This window comes from Diabrotica undecimpunctata, chromosome 1 (assembly GCF_040954645.1).
Source record: "Diabrotica undecimpunctata isolate CICGRU chromosome 1, icDiaUnde3, whole genome shotgun sequence".
In the NCBI taxonomy this organism is placed as follows: Eukaryota; Metazoa; Arthropoda; class Insecta; order Coleoptera; family Chrysomelidae; genus Diabrotica; species Diabrotica undecimpunctata.
In genome coordinates, this window is record NC_092803.1 from 14,804,123 (window position 1) to 14,823,601 (window position 19,479).

The 19,479-nt window shown below is 32.1% G+C and overlaps 1 protein-coding gene across 4 annotated transcripts in view; it reads left to right on the forward strand.

Annotated features, from left to right (window-relative positions):
• The window catches only part of rdgC (retinal degeneration C), a 445,875-nt gene that overhangs the window by 406,730 nt on the left and 19,666 nt on the right, over positions 1–19,479 (forward strand). For all 4 annotated transcript variants that reach the window (XM_072536987.1, XM_072536994.1, XM_072536978.1 and 1 more), the window contains 2 exons: positions 708–893; positions 11,674–11,926. In XM_072536987.1, the coding sequence (XP_072393088.1) occupies positions 708–893; positions 11,674–11,926 (439 nt within the window). The remainder of the gene's footprint in view (positions 1–707; positions 894–11,673; positions 11,927–19,479) is intronic.

Here is a 19,479-nt window from a genome sequence, read left to right on the forward strand (position 1 = left end):
CGTAATCTACGTGAATGGTTCGGGTGTAGTTCGATTGAACTTTTTAGGCGCGCTGCTAACAAAGTCGCAAAGGCCATGATGATTTCCAATCTCCGCTAGAAGTGGCACGAGAAGAAAAAGAAGAGACAATACAGCTAATACTACTTTGGTTATTGTATACGTATCCCTGACCACAATACTTTCTAATTCTTTGTCCAATTTTTTTATAAACAAAAGACTTAAAACTTATATTCTAAAATTGCTAACTTTGGGCTATTAACATTAATCGTTTATGAGAATTCCTCTATTGTTTTCATATATTAACGTACAAATATATATTCTCCTATCCGCCTACTTTCTACTAAATTAGAAAAACCATTACTCATTCAAATATTTGAATCTTACAAATCTAATATTCCTGAAACGACTTTACCGGTCGGTGAATTTAATTTTTTATTAGATTTTAATAAATTTAAACCATATATATATATATATATATATATATATATATATATATATATATATATATATATATTTGCCTAAGTTTATTCACAGAAGCACATAAACTTTAAACTCCATTTCTCTAACGCAACTCAAATATATGCCAACGCAACCCGCAATTCTCAATTATACCTACCCAATCCAATAAATTTGCACAAAAACTCCGCGCACAACTCTACAACAGAAGTGCCCGACCATAGTATAAATTATCCCGAAATATTTTGCAGGTGTTCGACATTCTGTGGTCCGATCCCCAGGAAAACAAAGGATGTATCCCGAACAGTCTCCGAGGAGCTGGCACCTACTTCGGGCCGGATGTTACGAAAAAGTTCCTGGCGGAAAATAAGCTCCAGTATATTGTTAGATCTCATGAATGCAAACCGGACGGGTATGAGGTGTGCCACAATAACTCCGTAAGTAGTGCTTAGTTTTGTGTGCCATTTGTATATGTATTTATATATTATTCCTAACATTTTCTAAAATTGTTCTAAAAATTAGCATCAAAAAAATTATCAGGAAAATATTACAAAAATATTTTGAGATAATATGATGTGACTTAACTGTACAAATTCAAGAAAGCGGAAAGAAAACGCATGAGTTTTAAACTACAATTTGGCCATAAGCAATTCCCTTTTACTCGAAACTTTCTTCTTCCGCGAAACAATTTTATTTTCAGAGTTTGTATTAAAATTCAGACTATCCCAACTTTAAAATTTCTACACTCAATTTAACTAATTATTAAAAACTAACAACGAAGGAATTTAAAGTGGAGAGATTATAAAAAGTTTTTGTAATATAATATTTAAATTATGTAGTCCCACGAACTTTAACTGGAGTACAAACAAACTTTACGGTTGACAACTCCGTTCAAATCGAGATCCTTTGACTTACTCCAAACGCAAGTTGAGGCAGGGGTGGAACAGGAAGTTATTTATCTCGTGTGGTTGATTTTATGTTTTGATTTGATTTTATATTTAGAGTTCTGAGCAATATTTTTAATCCAGTTTATTAAAATCAAACACACCAGTTCTGTAACATACTATAAACAAGGGTGGATATTATGGATGCTCAAAAGGTGGGTATAACTTTCGGTAGCATAAAAATTGACCTAAGGAGATGTTTAGTCTTGAAACTAAAAGAGAAATGAAGAATTCCAGGTCCAAGTATGTTCAGTTTGCAAAAGTTCATATTTAGGTCACAATCATTGAAAGTTAGAACGTACCAACTAAAAGGGCAGTAGACAGAATTTGGTACTAAATGAAAAGAAGAAATAAAATTATATTTAACATGAATACATAAAAAACTATAACGATAGTGTTCGATCACAGTAGGTAACTCAAGTGTTTAGTAGGTTGTACGGAAAGGTAGTAAAATAATTAATTGCAGAATATAGGTTCAGATACGCAGAAGAACATTTAGAGCAGAAGCAGAATTTAATAACTTTTTACAGATTTAACGAAAGCCTATTCCTTACCGATAACTAAACTATGGGAAGGAATGGAGAAAACAAATAGCATTAACATCATTTTTTCATAAATTTCTGTCTTGCCATACCAATATTATCTAGTCTAATCATACCAATATTAATCCCATTTAGTAGCATATCTTTCCCAAGCATCTACCTTAAGTTATTTTTTGGTCTTCTTTCCCTACTCCTTCCAAGAAGTTGCAAATCAGCAATTCTTCGTATTGGGTGATTAGCGTCTCGAATTTGAACATGCCTTCTTCCCTATGCTCTCTGATTTTGTCATCAATTTGTGCCAGCTCTAGACTTACTCACCGAAAGCTTCTTTCTTATAGAGCACCCAGCACAGGATCTTTCGAGGAACTCATATGCTTTCTAAAGATCAATAAATAACATTTAATGTTACCTTCTCCCTTAAAATGAAAATTGCAATCTGATATTGATCTGCCGTACATAAAACCAGACAAACTTTAGTATATTTCGGTTTCTTTACATATCCGTCACACAATACGGCACAGGAAAAATATGAATGATGATGACGGCAAAGAAATAACGAGAGATATGCCAAAAGGCAGAACTAACAATAAATTTGAATAAAATTAAATACCTTAGTATAGTTAAAGAGACAGCAGACCGAATTTTCAGCGAAAACGAAAGTATAGGAGATGTAAATAAATTGTGAACACAGCTGATTGATTATTAGTGTAGTGTAGACGCCATATGTAGTTAGCCTTTCCGTCTCATTTATCCATTGTCTTCGCCATTCATTATATCATCGTTTATATCCAAAATTTCAATCTTCTATATAAGAGGAGTAAAGGATGTCCAAAGAGTGCAACAACATTAGCAATAATATTTAAGTGCAGATCATCGAAGCCATACAGATCTCATTAGACGGTATAAAATTGGCTATATTTTTGGGTTTGACAAAATTGTGAGTTAACACTTACATAAAAACGCATCGAACTGAGAATTTTTAGTTTAGTTTTTAATTTCCATCGTTTATATATTCTCTACTGCTACAAATACAGTTAAGAATGCTGAAATATATTGTATCGATATTGACATTTATAAACGAAATACGGTTCTTAAACCTCCCGATAACTACCCCAATCGTATAAGTCACATAAATCTCATCGATGCTTTAATTTAGGTGGTAGTTTAACTTAAATTGTATCATTAATTAATAACGTAAATAACAAGGGTCCTAAAGCGTCTGGACATTAAAGTTTATAGGTGAGTATTTCCGAAGAATAGGGAGAAAGCGGGATTGGAATGGAACGTGGGCTTTAATTCTCTTCGACCTAATAATATATCGATTCGTTTCTGTTTTTCTTAGTAGTAAATGTATATCGATATCTGTATAATGATTATATATATATATATATATATATATATATATATATATTATGGTAATCAAAAATATGAAGTTTAAATTATAATATATTACTTCCACAGCTTTCGTATAATTCAATTTGTCTCAAGCTGTATTATCGTGGCTCAGTATCTCTGTTTTTGTATTTGTAAGTAAGAGGGTCAAAAGTAAAAATAAAAATACGCATAATTATCAAATATAAATTTTATCAATATATTGTATAACAAATAAGATCCAAAAAATTTTAAATATAAAATACATCAATAGACTTGATCAACACAGAACTCCTATAACTACTATATAAAAAGAATAAAATTTTCTAACAGATCAAAATTATTATATCTAAATTATAAAAATCCAAAATACATACAGATCATTTGTTCCTAACGTGTTCTTCAATTCTAGGAATCAAATAAGTAAAACCGTTTCAATTCACAAACCGATAACTTTTCAAACATCTCTATCTCCCTATGACTGTCTTTTGAAAATTTTAAATTATATATATCCTTTTCTTAAACCCGCTTCTCCTAGTCCAACATACTTTCCTCTCAGTTCGATCTTTTTCCAAAGAAAATTATCCTTTATCGAAATAAATATTCGCAACCAAATGCTGCTTAAAAATCTCCAAATCTGATGCTCTTTCAAAAAAGCATTAACAGCCGTGCCCTAGATAATTTGTTTTATTTAATAAAAAAACTTACAATTTGACTTCTACCGCAAAACTTCAAGAGTTTTCCCACTTTTCACATTTTTTTATCAAACCGGCAAAAAAACACCAAAATTTATTTTTCTTTAATAATTTTAAGAAGAAAATCAAAACAACCTTCCTTCTGCAAAACTTGTATCGAACTCCTTTTTTCAATTCTTTCCTGCTAAAACCAAACCTCTCGGTTTATTTCATACCATTTCCTAAAATCTCTTCTTTGACTAATCAACACACTCTAATAAAAAAAAATATCTTTCCCACTCTTTCTCTGTCTCCTCTTACCATTTTTATTATACCCTAAATAATTTATGTAAACAAATTATCTACCGGTTTTTCGGGACACACAATTTACATCCTAGCCCATTTGAAATAACCAATATCGACATCTATTAACATCTATAAATAATATATTACTAATAAACCTTCTACATACTTATCTCTACAATCGCTTACAAATAAATTTTAATATTCATTTTTCCGTAAAAATTGTATACCATATATTTTATCCTTTGTAATCTATTGGTGAGTGGAATCACTTTTAATTATTAAAATCACACTTTCACTGGAGTACACTTTAAACAGATGCCTGCACATTTAATTTCTTAAATATTTTTCTGAAAGTGAAAATCGAGAATCGTAACAATATATATGTATGTATTTTAATTTTAATATAGTTTCAAACATTTATTATTACAATTCCTAGTAAATATTTAAATTGATGTTGCTCAAGCAACTCCCGCCGAGCTTGAAAGCATCTAAATTACCTCTAGCATCCAACTGTGGTCCCAATAGTTCCGACTTTGGCCTCTCACACAGGACAAAATTTTGTTTGAGTGGTCTCTTGAGGATGTAAGCCGAATTTTTTTTTTTTTTATATTTAAAATAAATATTTATTTTATACCCTCACCCAGAGCACTAATAGTTGCCAAAACTTTTACTGACTGCAATTAAGAATTTTATATTCATCACTGGCGCGCATTCTGGTAATGGTATCAATTTTTTAAAAGGGAAAACACAAAAAAAAGGGGAAAACAAAAATTATTTTTTAATTCCTCGTTTAATTTGCGACAAAAACCTTCTTTTGCCTATTTTGATATGGTGCACCGTGTTTATGCAAAAAAATAAATCATCTTAGCGCGTATTTTTCAGTTCTTTAATACATTATCAAGAATTATTTAATACAATAACATTAAATCAGAACAATAAAAGAAAGTAACACTAATAAGATTTTAACTAGATGCAAAGCTCCAACAAATAATATTCCTGGTGTATTTCTTATTGTATCATAGCAGGCTATAATTTGATTTCTCGAGTCGTCAACATTTTTGACGGGAATGGAATAAACTTAAGACTTAAGAAAATCCGAAATGCAAAAATCTCGAGGATTTAAATCCGGAGATAGAGCAGGCTACTGTACTGTACCTTCTCTACCTATCCAACGATTTGGATATACTATATCTAAAAGATTACGTATATTAATGCCAAAATGGACTGGTGTACCATCATGCTTGAATTATAAGTGTTATCCCAGCTGTGCAGGAATTTCTTCAAAAAGAATAGGTAACTCTTCTTGTAGGAAATTAAGATAAGATTTCCCTGTTAGTCGTTGTAGGGAGAATGTTGACCGATTAAATGGTCATCAAATGCCCCAATCCATAAGTTTACCTAAAACTGATGCTGAAAATGAGCTTCAAACATTTCGTGTAGATTTTTCTAACCCCATAAAGGATTATTATAAAATTTCGTATAAAATGTCATCCAAAAGTATACTCGTCAGTAAACAAAACGACGTTTAAAAAGTAGAATTTGCAAACGTTGGATATAAAATGGATAGATTTAATGTTCTTGAAGAATTTTAAAAACAGTACAGTGTCTTACGTTTAATAAGTTGGCAATTTTCAAGTATTTGTTTCGAGTGACTACGCAAGTAGTTAGAGAACGTCTTCTTTTAGTCGCACAGTTCGTACATCTCGAGGGCGCTCGCAGTCAGCCGTTTATTTCCTAAATGTATCATTTTGTTACACTTAAAGACGAGCAAATATTGTATGATTGGGTTACCCTACGTCCTGCCTACAACTCATCATACAATCGTCGAGCTTGTCGACCATTTCTATTACTTCGACCATAGACAAAATGCTTGTCTGACAATTCCGCATTTGTAAAATTTTCCATTCTTTTTGATAATACAAAAATTAATTAATCAGTAAAAATATTGTTATAACAAACTAAAAGCTTATAATGAAGAAACGCTAATTTGAAATTTCGTTTTTAATATAAGATAAATGTTGACAGTAGTTATATAAAATAACTGATAAATGTTGACAGTAGCCTACTACACTATAAACTAAAGAAATTAAAGACACCCGTTAAGATGTTTTATTTTTTTGTATAAAAATGGCGCCTCATATGAAAAAAGACGGGAAATATTCTTTGTCACGAATTGAATAAATTTAAAAATGATTTTTAATTTGAAATGACTCAGTAGCGTACTGTTTTTATTTTTTTGTTTTTTCTTTAAAAAATTCTGACCATTACCCGTATACGCGCCAATCTATCTATATAAAAGGCTAAGAAACCTTGCCACCTTGGAAAGAAATCTAAACTACCAACATCTGACGTTTCAATCATATATAGTCTTGAAACGATACGTTTCATTAATATTACTAATAATATTAATTAGATATTAATGTAATTCATAATACGATTAGTTTTTTCGCAAAATACCAAAAAAATTAGTTGCTGTAATTTTAAGATACGATTTAAAGATAAACAAAACGGAAGATAAATCGTGTTTATCCATAGTGCCATCAAAAAATAAAACCTTAAAACCCTTAAAAGAGACAATTAAACATTAGTGTGATTTCTTTGACAATTAATTAAATATTGGTAAGTTCCAAAATAAATTTTACGTTCATCTTAAAGATAAGTACCCGCAACATAATTTGACGTGAATTCTATAAATATCTATCCTCCAGAAAACTATGTGTGAGATAGGACATGCGACGATAGGACTACCAAAGAGATTTGAAATACTATTATAAAAATAATACTTCAATCAACAATGGGAGCTTATGGTCTACGCTTCGCCTAGCTCAGTATCTCAAGTGTGAGTTCGTCTTGTCTTAAACTAGAAATCAAACCTAAACCCCCAGCTGATAGCAAATAAAACAAATTTTAACTAATATTTATTAAAAACAGGAAACAATCAACAATAAATATAGTGAGGGTGATACTTAAAGCAACGATGGCATCAATGGGCTGCTTGTCTGTCCTTCCAATTAGACGGCTAGGTCCTTCTGTGAGCTATAGTTATAACATGTGAGTGACTCCCAATTAAATGGCTAGGTCCTCCAATGGTCAATAAATTTTCATCCTATCCATCCGTGAATATGGTTAATTAATTTAGCCAATAAATTAAAATAAAAGAAACAGCTCGGATTAGAGACACATCATAAAAGGTTTAATTTTCTTTCCGTTTTACAAAATTACAATTAAACAAATAGCGGATGGCAAGGATAAAATGAAATTTAATTATCATTACTTGGATAAATTCTGTTAACAAGTCCTACATGCATATAATTGATAAAGGTGGTTTCGAAAGAAGTAAGGTTACGAATGTTGAAAATACTGTCAGAATTATAGAATAAAGATTGCAATGAAAGTACTCGCCCCAAGAGAATGTTGCAGATCATAAAATAAAGCTTATTATAATTCCTACCTTCTTTTATAAATTTCAATTATAAACAAAAAATAATCCCACCATTAAAGGTGATTGACAGAAGTAGGAAGGGACTGCATGAAGTTAGCACAGATGTCATAGGATGTTCCTATATGATGGAATTAGCTTTGCTGTCAACATAAAACAGAATACTTAGTCTACCGGACAGAGAGAGAGAGAGACACGGCAAATATTTATTCTACCGAAGAGAAAGAGAAAAAAAAGAAAGACAGAGGGCGCCAACTACTTTTTGAAGAAAAAATGGTAAAAAAAACTAAATGTAAAGAAATTAATGAATTAATAAAGAAATTAAAATAAAGGAATTATTTAAATATAAATTAATAAAGATGTGACTTTTATAACGTTACATATTGTTTTAAAAATTTAATTTTTAATTCTTTTTAAAGCTATATAATACGCTGGTTTTAGTACGTATATCGATTTCATAAGACGTCTTTACGCAAAAATTCAGCGATTCTCCAAAACTTACTTATTTGTTATTAAAGTTGTACGACAGACTAAAATATCATGTTTAGGTCCTAATCTTAAATAGAAGAAAGTCAGAAAAATTGAGTGGCGTGACTGTACATGGCAATTGATTGGAGCTCCCGTCGAATGGCGAAATAACTACCTCTTAAAACCCACTAAATTTCATTTGCATATCTTAACACCTTTTAGAGCAATAAATAAATTGTCAGTTGGTAAGAAATTTTTTAACAACTCGTAAATTGTCGTTATTTTTTCATGCAAAAATTTCCCATTGTGGCTTCTTGTAATTATTTATTAACACCCTGTATATATTAATTGTATTGTAATTTCTACTAGTCTAATCATCAAATATTTTTAATTTAGTTTTTTTTTATTTTTTTACATTTAGTATTTATTCTGCATATATTATTATATAAGTTAATGTTTTACCCTTAACTTCAAAACTTCAAACCAAAGCCAAATCCCTAATATTCAAATTGTCTACACAGAACGTACCACCCACGCAGCAATTTACAGGTAATACTATTTTATCAATTATTTATAGGCAGTAAACTCAAATCTCCCCCATGAGCTATAAACATGGACTTTTTCTTTCACTACTCAAATATATTTACAGCGCCGAGAGGCAGTATGACGGGGTGTTGGGGAGATATAATGGAATTAATTTATCGTTTAGGGCATACTAAAAACGAGTAAAACAGCTCTCTAAAGGCTTATGTGCACAGATTATGAGGCTTTGGGAGGACCCGATTAAATTTCTTATTAAAATGACGTAGCGATATTAGACCGAAGCGGAACAGAGAAGTTTGGAGGAAGAATTTAAGCTATTGGCAGAAATGCGATGCTGAAACTTCTTTCTATCCATAAATTTAATATCTATATTACAAAATAAATGAAAGCAATACCAATTTTTGAGTTTTTAAGGTTTACCGTTAACAAAGATTAGGCAGATACGTAAAGGCTCTCTAAAAGAATAATAAAGGAAATATAGGTTCAATATAATTCAGGAAAATTCAATATAATCGTTTTATCGTGAAATATTATCATTCCATCTCTTTCTATGTCAACTATACTTCTTATTTCGATAAATGACTCGGGCTATTCTATCTTCATCTTTATTCTGGCCTTACAACCCTATGTGGGTCATAGCCTCCTCAAGAATTTCTCTCCAGTCGTCCCTATCCATCGCCTTTCTCCGCCAAGCACGTATTTCCATAGTTCTCATGTCTTCATCGATGTTATCAAGGAACCTTGTTCCGGGTCTTCCTCTTCTTATCTGACCAATGGGTCTATCAAGGAGGGTTTTTCTATCTGAGTCATTTTGTTCCATCCGCATTACATGCCCTATGCACCTCAGACGTCCTATCTTAATATGTTTTACGATATCAGGTTCCTGGTATATTCTAGAAAGTTCGAAGTTGTATCGTCTTCACACTCCATTGTCATTCACTACTTCATAGATTAGCCTCAGTACTTTTCTTTCGAAACATCCTAACATGTTTTCATTATTTTTTGTTAGAGTACAGGTCTCTGAACCATATATTAGGACTGGCGTATTATTGTTTTATACAGTCTAACGTTATAAACGTCACATAAATTTAAATAATTATTTTATTTTAATTTCTTTATTAATTTATTAGTTCCTTTGCCTTCAGATTCGTTTTTCGTTTTTTTCGTTTTCCTATTTTTTGTTCAAAAAGTAGTTGGCGCCCTCTGTCTTTCTTCTCTCTCTCTCTTTCTGTCCGGTAGACTAAATATTATGTTCTATATTGACAGAAGAGCTAATTCCATTATAAGCATACATCCTATGTCATCTGTGCAAACTTTATTTTAGTCTCCTACTTTCTGTCAATCACCTTTTCTAACGTAATGGGAATATAATTTTTTGCCTGTTTTTGAAATTTATAAAAGAAGGCAAAAATTATTATAAGCTTCATTTTATGGTCTGCAGAATTCTCTTGGGTTTATTGGCTATTTTATTGGCTGTATTATGAACTTATTGGCTGTATAGAAGACTTTATTGGAGAATATTGTATAGAATATATGGAATAACATGCTCTGGATGACCTAACTGCAGCTGTCAGATGGACCTAACCATCTAATTGAGAGGCCACACAATCACCCATCGATGCAATAAGTATCGTCTAGATTTATTTATTGTAAAGCATTGGCAGGGTCGATTATTTCTTATTTTTAATAAATGATTAGTTAAATAATTATTGTTTTATTTACTATCAGCTAAGGGTTTATGGTTTAATTCATAGTTTAAGACAAGACGAATTCACACTTGAGATACTGAGCTAGGCGAAGCATAGACGATAAGCTCCCATGGTTGATTGAGGTATTATTTTTATAATAGTATTTTAATTCTCTTTGGTAGTCTTATTTTTACAAGAGTTTTATTTTTGTATTTCTGGATATAATTGTGGATTTAAAGAGAAAATTGAGCCCAAAATAGCATCTGCTTCTATGACGTCGTTTTTTATAACAAGTGGTCGTAGGAGTTGAGGTTGCTTGCTTATTTTCATATACTTCGTTTTGTTGGTCTTTATTATTAAACCCATTTTTGTAGCTGATTCTTTTAATGCTACATACGCTTCTCGTACAGCGTTTTCCGTTCTTCCAACAATATTGATATCATCTGCATAGGCCAGAATTTGCACTGATTTATTATATATTGAACCAGTGGTTGTGATTTGTGACATACCTATTACTTTTTCCAGAACCTCCTAGAAAGGAGGTTCGTGGAAAGTCGATGGCTCGCAGTGTTGCCATTTATAGGGTGTATATCTAATTTAAAACTTAACTTACTGTATTTAAATTAAATATTAAAAACTATTAGTTTTAGTTTTAAATAATTTCACTTCTTCCTTTTTATTTTCTAGGTTATAGTGATCCTTAATCTCTGTCTTTTATGTCAACTCATCTATTTTTTCTTATTTTATATATTATAGTCCTCCTCCTCCTAAGTGCCTTTTCTATGGCAAATTTCTCTCTGTTCTGGGCATGATGAATTAATTCATTTCCTCTTGTGTGGGTCCAACCTCTGATGTTTCGTAGCCAAGATTTTTTCAGCCAGCTTTCTTTCGTCCTATGCCCCTTTTGCCTTCAATCTTGCCTTCTAATATTACCTGGTCAAATTCCCTATGGCACATTATGTGTCCTAGATATGACGTCTTTCTAATTTTGATAGTATTGACCAGATTAGGGCGTGTGTTCATTACTCTCAGTACTTCTTCTTTCGTAGTTCTGTTGGTCCAGCTTATTCTTAACATTCGGCGGTACATCCACATTTTAAATGAATTTAATTTGTTGACGTTATACTGTTTTAATATAACATTATATAGTTATATTAATCTAGTTTTAATATAGTAACATTATATATTATAGTACCATTATCTTTCCTTTGGGTCGATTAACCTATATTTTTATTTTTCTAGGTTATTACGATATTCTCTGCGTCGAACTACTATGAAGTAGGCTCGAACAACGGCGCTTATCTGAAGCTAATGGGTCCAGAGCTCGACACTCACTTCGTCCAGTACATGGCCAACGCTGGTAGACGAAAACTAAACCTTTACCAAAGAATGGGTTTGGTAGAATCTGGAGCGTGCAAGGAGTTAAAGATGCAGATCATGAATAACAGAATGAGACTCGAAGAGGCATTCGCTGAAGCCGATCCCGAAAGTACTGGTAAGTATAGTCTATAACAAGATATCTAAGAGAGTCATAAATATTCAGCTCAGCGGGCTGCCATTGTTCCCAGGTGTGAAATTCCATAAACACGAGATCTATCTGATTTATGAAATAATGCCTTATTTACGCAATTTCACACCTCCAACAATAGCACCACGCTGAACTGAATATAAATGAGTCTCTTAGATAGCTTTCTAAACTATACAGGGTGTTTCAAAAAAAGGTAACCCCGTCTCTAAGGTAGGTAAAAAACTGAAAAATAATTGGGGTTTGCTTAGTAAAAAATTTTTGTAACGCCATCCGTTTTCAAGATACAGGGCGTTGAAGAAAAAAAATTTTACGCATTTTTTACGATTTTGCCGAAACTACTGGCAACATTGTAATGAAATTTTATACAAATATGTTTTGGAAGCTAATAAATCCCATGAATTTGTTTTTATATCTGATTCTCATAGAGGGCGCTAGTTACACGGATCGTACTAAGTATTAGTCAATATAACTTTTTTAAGAGTATAATTATTAATCAAAATTTCAAGTCAACTTAAACATCATTCAATTTTACACGAAAAGGGTACTCTTGGTAAAACTCGATACTGTGTACCGTTTTCGGAATATTTTGATTTGAAAATTATGAAGTAATAATTGATGCTGGTAGTAATATGATAAAGTTCTAATAGGTATACCTCTATTTTCTCCAAGCATGCCATGAAAATCTGACATTTATTGATTGTTATGACGATAAATCAACAATAATTAGAGTTTTGAAACCTTGTTATTTGTAAAATCAAATCAAAATGTACTCAAATGTTGAATACACTGACATGTTATTAACCTCAGGCGAATGTTTAGGATGTTCTAGTGCAGCTGTGACACGTTATGCAGAAAAGTTTCCTAGAAGAAACTTACCAAGTAAAAAAACATTTAGAGCCATTAAACGACGTTGTCGAGAAACTGGGAATGTGAGACCAAATTAAATAAATTCTGGTAGACCAAGAACAACAAGAAGAATTAATAAAGAAAATAATATTTTAAATTTACTTGATCAAGATCCAACAGTTAGCGTAAGGAATATAGCAAGACAAACAAATACTTCTTCTTCAAGTACTTGGCGGATACTGAAAGAACAGCAATTACATCCTTATCATTACAGACAAGTCCAAGAGCTCTTGTCAGATAATCTACCGGTTAGAGTGGATTTTTGTGAAACATTGCAACAAAGGACAGCCCACAATCCAAATTTTTTAAAATGCATTCTTTTTACGGACGAGGCCACCTTTACGCGACAAGGTATGTTTAACTCCCATAATACATACTACTGGTGTGATGAGAATCCACGAGTCAAAAGGGTATCACGTTACCAACACTCATTTAAAGTTAATGTTTGGGCAGCAACTTTAGGTAACAAATTAATAGATTATCATATTCTACCTGGAAATTTAAATGGTGATATGTATCTTGATTTTTTAAACAATTCCTTATTCGAGATATTAGAAGATTTAACGCTAAACGAGCGAAGATATCTTTATTTTTTATGCATGATGCAGCTCCACCACACTTTGATAGAAGGTGTCGTAATTGGTTAAGTAATCATTTTCCGAATCGATGGATTGGTAGAGGTGCAGAAGCTCCGATTCATTGGCCTCCTCGGTCATGTGATTTTAACCCTTTGGACTACGCAGTGAGGTCGTATATTAAGGAAAAAGTTTATGCTACAGAGGTAAATTCACGCCAAGAATTGGAAGAAAGAATTCAACGTCAATTTAATGACATCATAGCTGATCCCCTACCGTTTAGAAGGTTAATGGAATCTTTAGAAAAAAGAATAGACTTGTGTATTCGCGAAAACGAGGGCATTTTGAACACTTACTGTAATTGAATTGTATTTTATGTTCTTAGTCATTAATTTAATTTTCTTCTTGTGAGTTTTGTTTAATTACTAACTATTTTATACCAGCATCAATTATTACTTCATAATTTTCAAATCAAAATATTCCGAAAACGGTACACAGTATCGAGTTTTACCAAGAGTGCCTTTTTCGTGTAAAATTGAATGGTATTTAAGTTTACTTGAAATTTTGATTAATAATTATACCATTAAAAAAGTTATATTGACTAATACTTAGTACGATCCGTGTAACTAGCGCCCTCTATGAGAATCAGATATAAAAACAAATTCATGGGATGTATCAGCTTCCAAAACATATTTGTATAAAAATTCATTACAATGTTGCCAGTAGTTTCGGCAAAATCGTAAAAAATGCGTAAAATTTTTTTTTCTTCCACGCCCTGTATCTTGAGAACGGATGGCGTTACAAAAATTTTTTACTAAGCAAACCTCAATTATTTTTCAGTTTTTTACCTACCCTAGAGACGGGGTTACCTTTTTTGAAACACCCTGTATATTATGTTTACTTATTTTGAAAAAGGGTTTTTCCGTATAACAAAAAATTTATATTTAGAAATCAAATGACTATTGGTGACGAAAGTCACTCATTTTTCCTTGTAATTGTAATTTAGTCTGACATCTGATACCATCTAAAAATGTTTTCACTGCGTAACCATCATTTCATTTAATTTTTTCGAAATGCGAACTTATGAGATTTTTTAGACTGTACATTGTGCCATGGTGCGTTATCAATAATAACAACATTACGTGATATAGTACAGTTTCGAAATTGTAGGCACTAAATTCCAAGGGTGAGTATTTACCACTCTAGTTTGCCAATGACATTACCACTACACTGATACCGTGAAAATATTTCTACAAGTTTATTGCAGTTAGGATTCGTTTTATAATACATGTTAGGCATCACCTCCAACACTTAAGCGACAATAATTTGCCGCTAGATAAACATCAGGCATTCCATTTATTATACAATACATCTAAACAGTGGCGGTTGGTATATAAGTGCTGCGGAGCTGCAGAACCACCAAAATAATCCAAACAAAATTACTTTGAAAATTAAATAAAAAATATCACTACTTATAAAATTTAAATTCATTTAGATGGTTTTCGTGCATGGCCGCCTTTATTTTAATCTGTCGTCCGTCGCATCTCATGGCGACAGCAAGTCCCACTTATTTGACCGGACCGGTGCTACTCCGAGCTGTGAACTGTTAAAGATATCCCCGAAAACACCCGCTCAACCCCTCGCCGACACTTTTCAGGCGACGACTGAAAGCAATATTTGAGCTGCATTTGTCGCAGTTCGAACTAGTGTGTACAAACCTACGTTTATTGTAATTTTAAATAATCGGTGATCGCGACGCGCCGACTGTTAAAATAAGTTGTCCTGCACGTAATTCGGTATTTTTATTAAGTATATGAGAATAAAAGTGCTGTTCAGGATGGATGTTATTTATAATTTGATTAATGTTAAGAGATTCTTTAAATATTCTTATGACGAAAAACTAGAATTAAAATGCAAAGGACGTCCTTTGCCGGATATTAAAATCGTAAAAGAAGGATCAAGCCGAGGGAAAAATTACAAACGACAATTTAATTGCGATATTTATACAAGAAATAGTTGGATATGTGGCTGCAACAGAAAAAACGCTCTTTTCTGTTTTCCTTGTGTACTCTTTGGAGGTGATAAGTCATGGACGCAAGTTGGTGTAACAGACTTAGTACATTTAAGTGATAAAATAAAAAAGCACGAAACTTCTAAGCATCATTTGCACAATCAAATGGAATATGCTTTATTAGGCTCCGTGAATATTAAAGAACAGTTAGATTCTGCATACTGGATAAATATTCAAAAATTCAATGAAGCTGTAACAAAAAATAGGTATGTTCTCTCAAAAATTATAGACTGCATAAAATTTTGTAGTGTTTTCGAATTGGTGCTTCGGGGACACGACGAGACACAAACATCCGACAATCCTGGAATTTTTCGCGGCCTCATAAATTTTACTGCTGAATTGGATAAAACTTTAGCACAACACTTGGAAGAATCGACGATTTTTAAGGGCATTTCTAAAGAAATTCAAAATGATATTTTGGACTGCATGTTGGAATTATGCCAGGATAAAATTTTGGAGGAAATTCGGGAATCTCCATATCTAGCTGTCATGGCCGACGAGACTACAGACATTTCAGCAAAATCACAAATGGTTGTAGTATTTAGATATTGTCGAAATGGAGCACCGGTAGAACGATTTTGGACATATTTGGTACCTTCAAAATTAAATGCAGATACTTTAAGCAAAAACATTTTCAGTGTTTTGGATCCTATCCTGGAAAACTCAAATAATAAACTAATTGCTCAGAGTTATGATGGGGCAGCGGTCATGTGTGGACAGCACGCAGGAGTTCAAGCCAGAATCAAAGAAAAATATCCATTTGCTCATTTTGTACACTGTTACGCGCATCAATTAAATTTAATAATGTCTAAGGCTTGTTCCGAAAACTCTCAAGTTAGACTTTTTTTGGAAATTTAAATGAAATCCCTACCTTTTTTAAAAATTCGCCACAACGAGTGGCAGTTTTAGATAAAATCGTCCAAAAGAAAATTCCTCATGGTGCTCCAACTCGCTGGAACTTCAATATTCGAACTGTTAATGTTGTGTTTGAACATCGATCTTCTTTTATCGAATGTATGGAAGAAATAGAAGAATTGTTTGATAAGGCAGCTGTCTGTAGTTCAGCGTCTTCCATTCGAAGAATACTAGTGGATCAAAATTTTGTTTTTTGGTTAACATTTTTCCATCGCATAATGCCACAAGTAGACGTTTTGTATAATGCCCTTCAAAAGACTAAAACGGATCCTTTGGAAATCAATAAAAAGGTGACAGATTTCGAAAGATACATGAATTCAGTTAGAAATTCAATAGATGATACCATTGACCAAGGTTCTAGTTTATGCGTTGAACCATTACCAACTAAAAGGTTATGGAAGGATAACAGTCCAGTAGGTCATCGGAGAGCATCTATCGAAGTTTGTGATATAATCATAAATTGTGCAAATGATAGATTTGCTTTTAAAAATCACCTACTTGCAACTTCATTGCTTTATCCTGAGCAATTTGATAATTATTGTGATAATTTCCCAGATGATAATTTAAGCCTGACTTGCGCGTCATATCCAAATTTAGATAGGGAGCGCTTGAAGACTGAATTATCTGTTATTTATTTTAGAAGAGACTGTAGAGACATTAATGGGGCAATACCTGTTTTAAAATTTTTAATTGAAAATAATTTAACAGAGCCTTTTCAAGAAACTGTAAAACTGCTTCAAATTCTAATTACAGTGCCCATGAGTACGGCAGAAGCTGAAAGGTGCTTTTCGAGTTTAAAACGGATTAAAACATTCTTGAGAAATTCCATGACTGAAGACGTTTGCTTTAAAAAAAAATCGACGAATCGAGCTTATTTATAAAAAAAAATAATATATTTGGCTCTGTGTGTAGTTAGTTCGTAAGACCCTATAATGCAATTATTGTTGTGGCGATTTTGTTTGTAGTGTTTTTTCGTTTGCATTCCTTAGTTTCACGTATTTATCGATAAAATTCTACTAAAAACATAAACTATAAAACAATTACTAGTGTGCCATAATGTACCATTGCTATTTTTGATATAATTGGATTTATCTTCAATTTGAAAAGAAGAAAATCGGTAAGTTCTTTATTATTTTTTAATAGATATATAATGAATAAATATATGGTGTAAAATATCAAACTAAAAGCCTCGTTGTAAAATACAACGATTAAAAGATATTGAATTAAAAAAAACCAAAAAATACTGCAAAACTACCAAATTTTTGAGTCACCAGCCGCCACTGCATCTAAACATTTTGTTTTTTTTTTTTCACTTCCCAGCATTTTATACTGTACGTCATATTTGTCTTATGAATTTTATAGACACACCGTTGATTTAAATACACTGCTTTCCTTAATTTTTAACTGAATTAAAAGAAACATTTTTCTATGCTAAGTAAGATTTCATGCCTCCTAGTTTTAAATATAGCCTTTGATTGAGTAATCCGTCAAAATATACGCTAACCATTCTTTATAGAGAATTAATGTCCACATCCGTAACGAAGCCTTTGGCTAGCAAAACTCGGGAGCTTTTAAGTTGCCACGAAACGGGCCAACACTATTTCCGCTGACCGGAATCGCTCGCCAATAAAACTGTTAAAATATGTAGAGGCCAGTTTTGCTGGATGTTTATGCGGCGACCTTTCTGCTAATCAGTTTTAAAAGAGCTTTTAGTAGAAGAAACGAATGTCAACTAACTTGACAAATGGGTGGAAAATGGAAAGCGGTTTTAAAGATATACGAGTATATAGACGATGAATAGTAAAATGCATAATAGAAAACGCAGTGGAAAATACTATACTATTGAATTACTGCATCAATACTCCGTAAAAACTATTTTTAAAGACCGAAATCTGTATTTAAAACAATTGTTAAAACTACTCTCCTATTTATATGAATTTTAATTCAGTAGATTTTATACACTAGTCTTTATTATTTACAAAATGATCAATTTATTTATAATATTTTTTGCATTATCAGATCCTGAATATGTGGCCCTTTCGCTACTTTTGTTGTTATTAAAAATTTTAAATTAACACCCAGATGGGATTTGAAGTAGAGTCTCTTCATAAAATTAGGGAGAATCAGACTCCCCAGAAACCCCTCTATGACTGTCCCAGCTATTAGAAGAGAGCTCCAGCAAGCTCATAATATGGTAATTTACAATGCAAAATTAGCATTTGGAGGAACCCAAATCGACAGGATAGACTCAACCAAGCTGTCCAAAGAGTCCCATATCAACGTGGCTCCATAATGTTTTGGGGCGGCATCATGCTAAATAATAAAACTCCTTTAATTCCTATTGTTGGTAATATGAATGAACAAATTTATATTGATACCATTCTTAGGCCTGTTGTACGCTTGTGGCTAGGAGCTGTTGGTCCAGAATTTATTTTTATGGACGACAATGCGCCTCCCCATCGTACGAGACATGTGGCAGATTTTTTAGGGACAGAAAATATCGTCAGATTACAATGGCCACCTTGCTCACCTGACCTCAGTCCCATTGAGTACCAAGCCACCCCCAAGTACACACCAAGACCTTAGACTAGCAGCGATTGAAGAATGGGGCACCATGGACCAGAACTACATTAATACACTTATAAGAAGCATGGGACATCGCATTCAGTCTTGCATTGATGCAAAAGGTGTAAATACGGCATATTAAGTATTAGTTCGTATATCTGTACAAATTTAAAAAAGTATATTTATAATACTAAATTGTTAATCCTTAAAATTTTGTTTATTGTTTTTTTTTAAACATACAATTTTATATATATAATAAAGAATTTTGTTAAAAAAAATAGATTTCACCAGATTTGGTGGATAATTTTGAAAATATTACATTATTCAAAACATCTTTGAGTGTATATATATATATATATATATATATATATATATATATATATATATATATATATATATATATATATATATATATATAAAGTACAAGTAGAACTAAAGTAAATTAAAATCGTAGACTAATTTTCGAAACCAAATTCAGAATTTCGCTT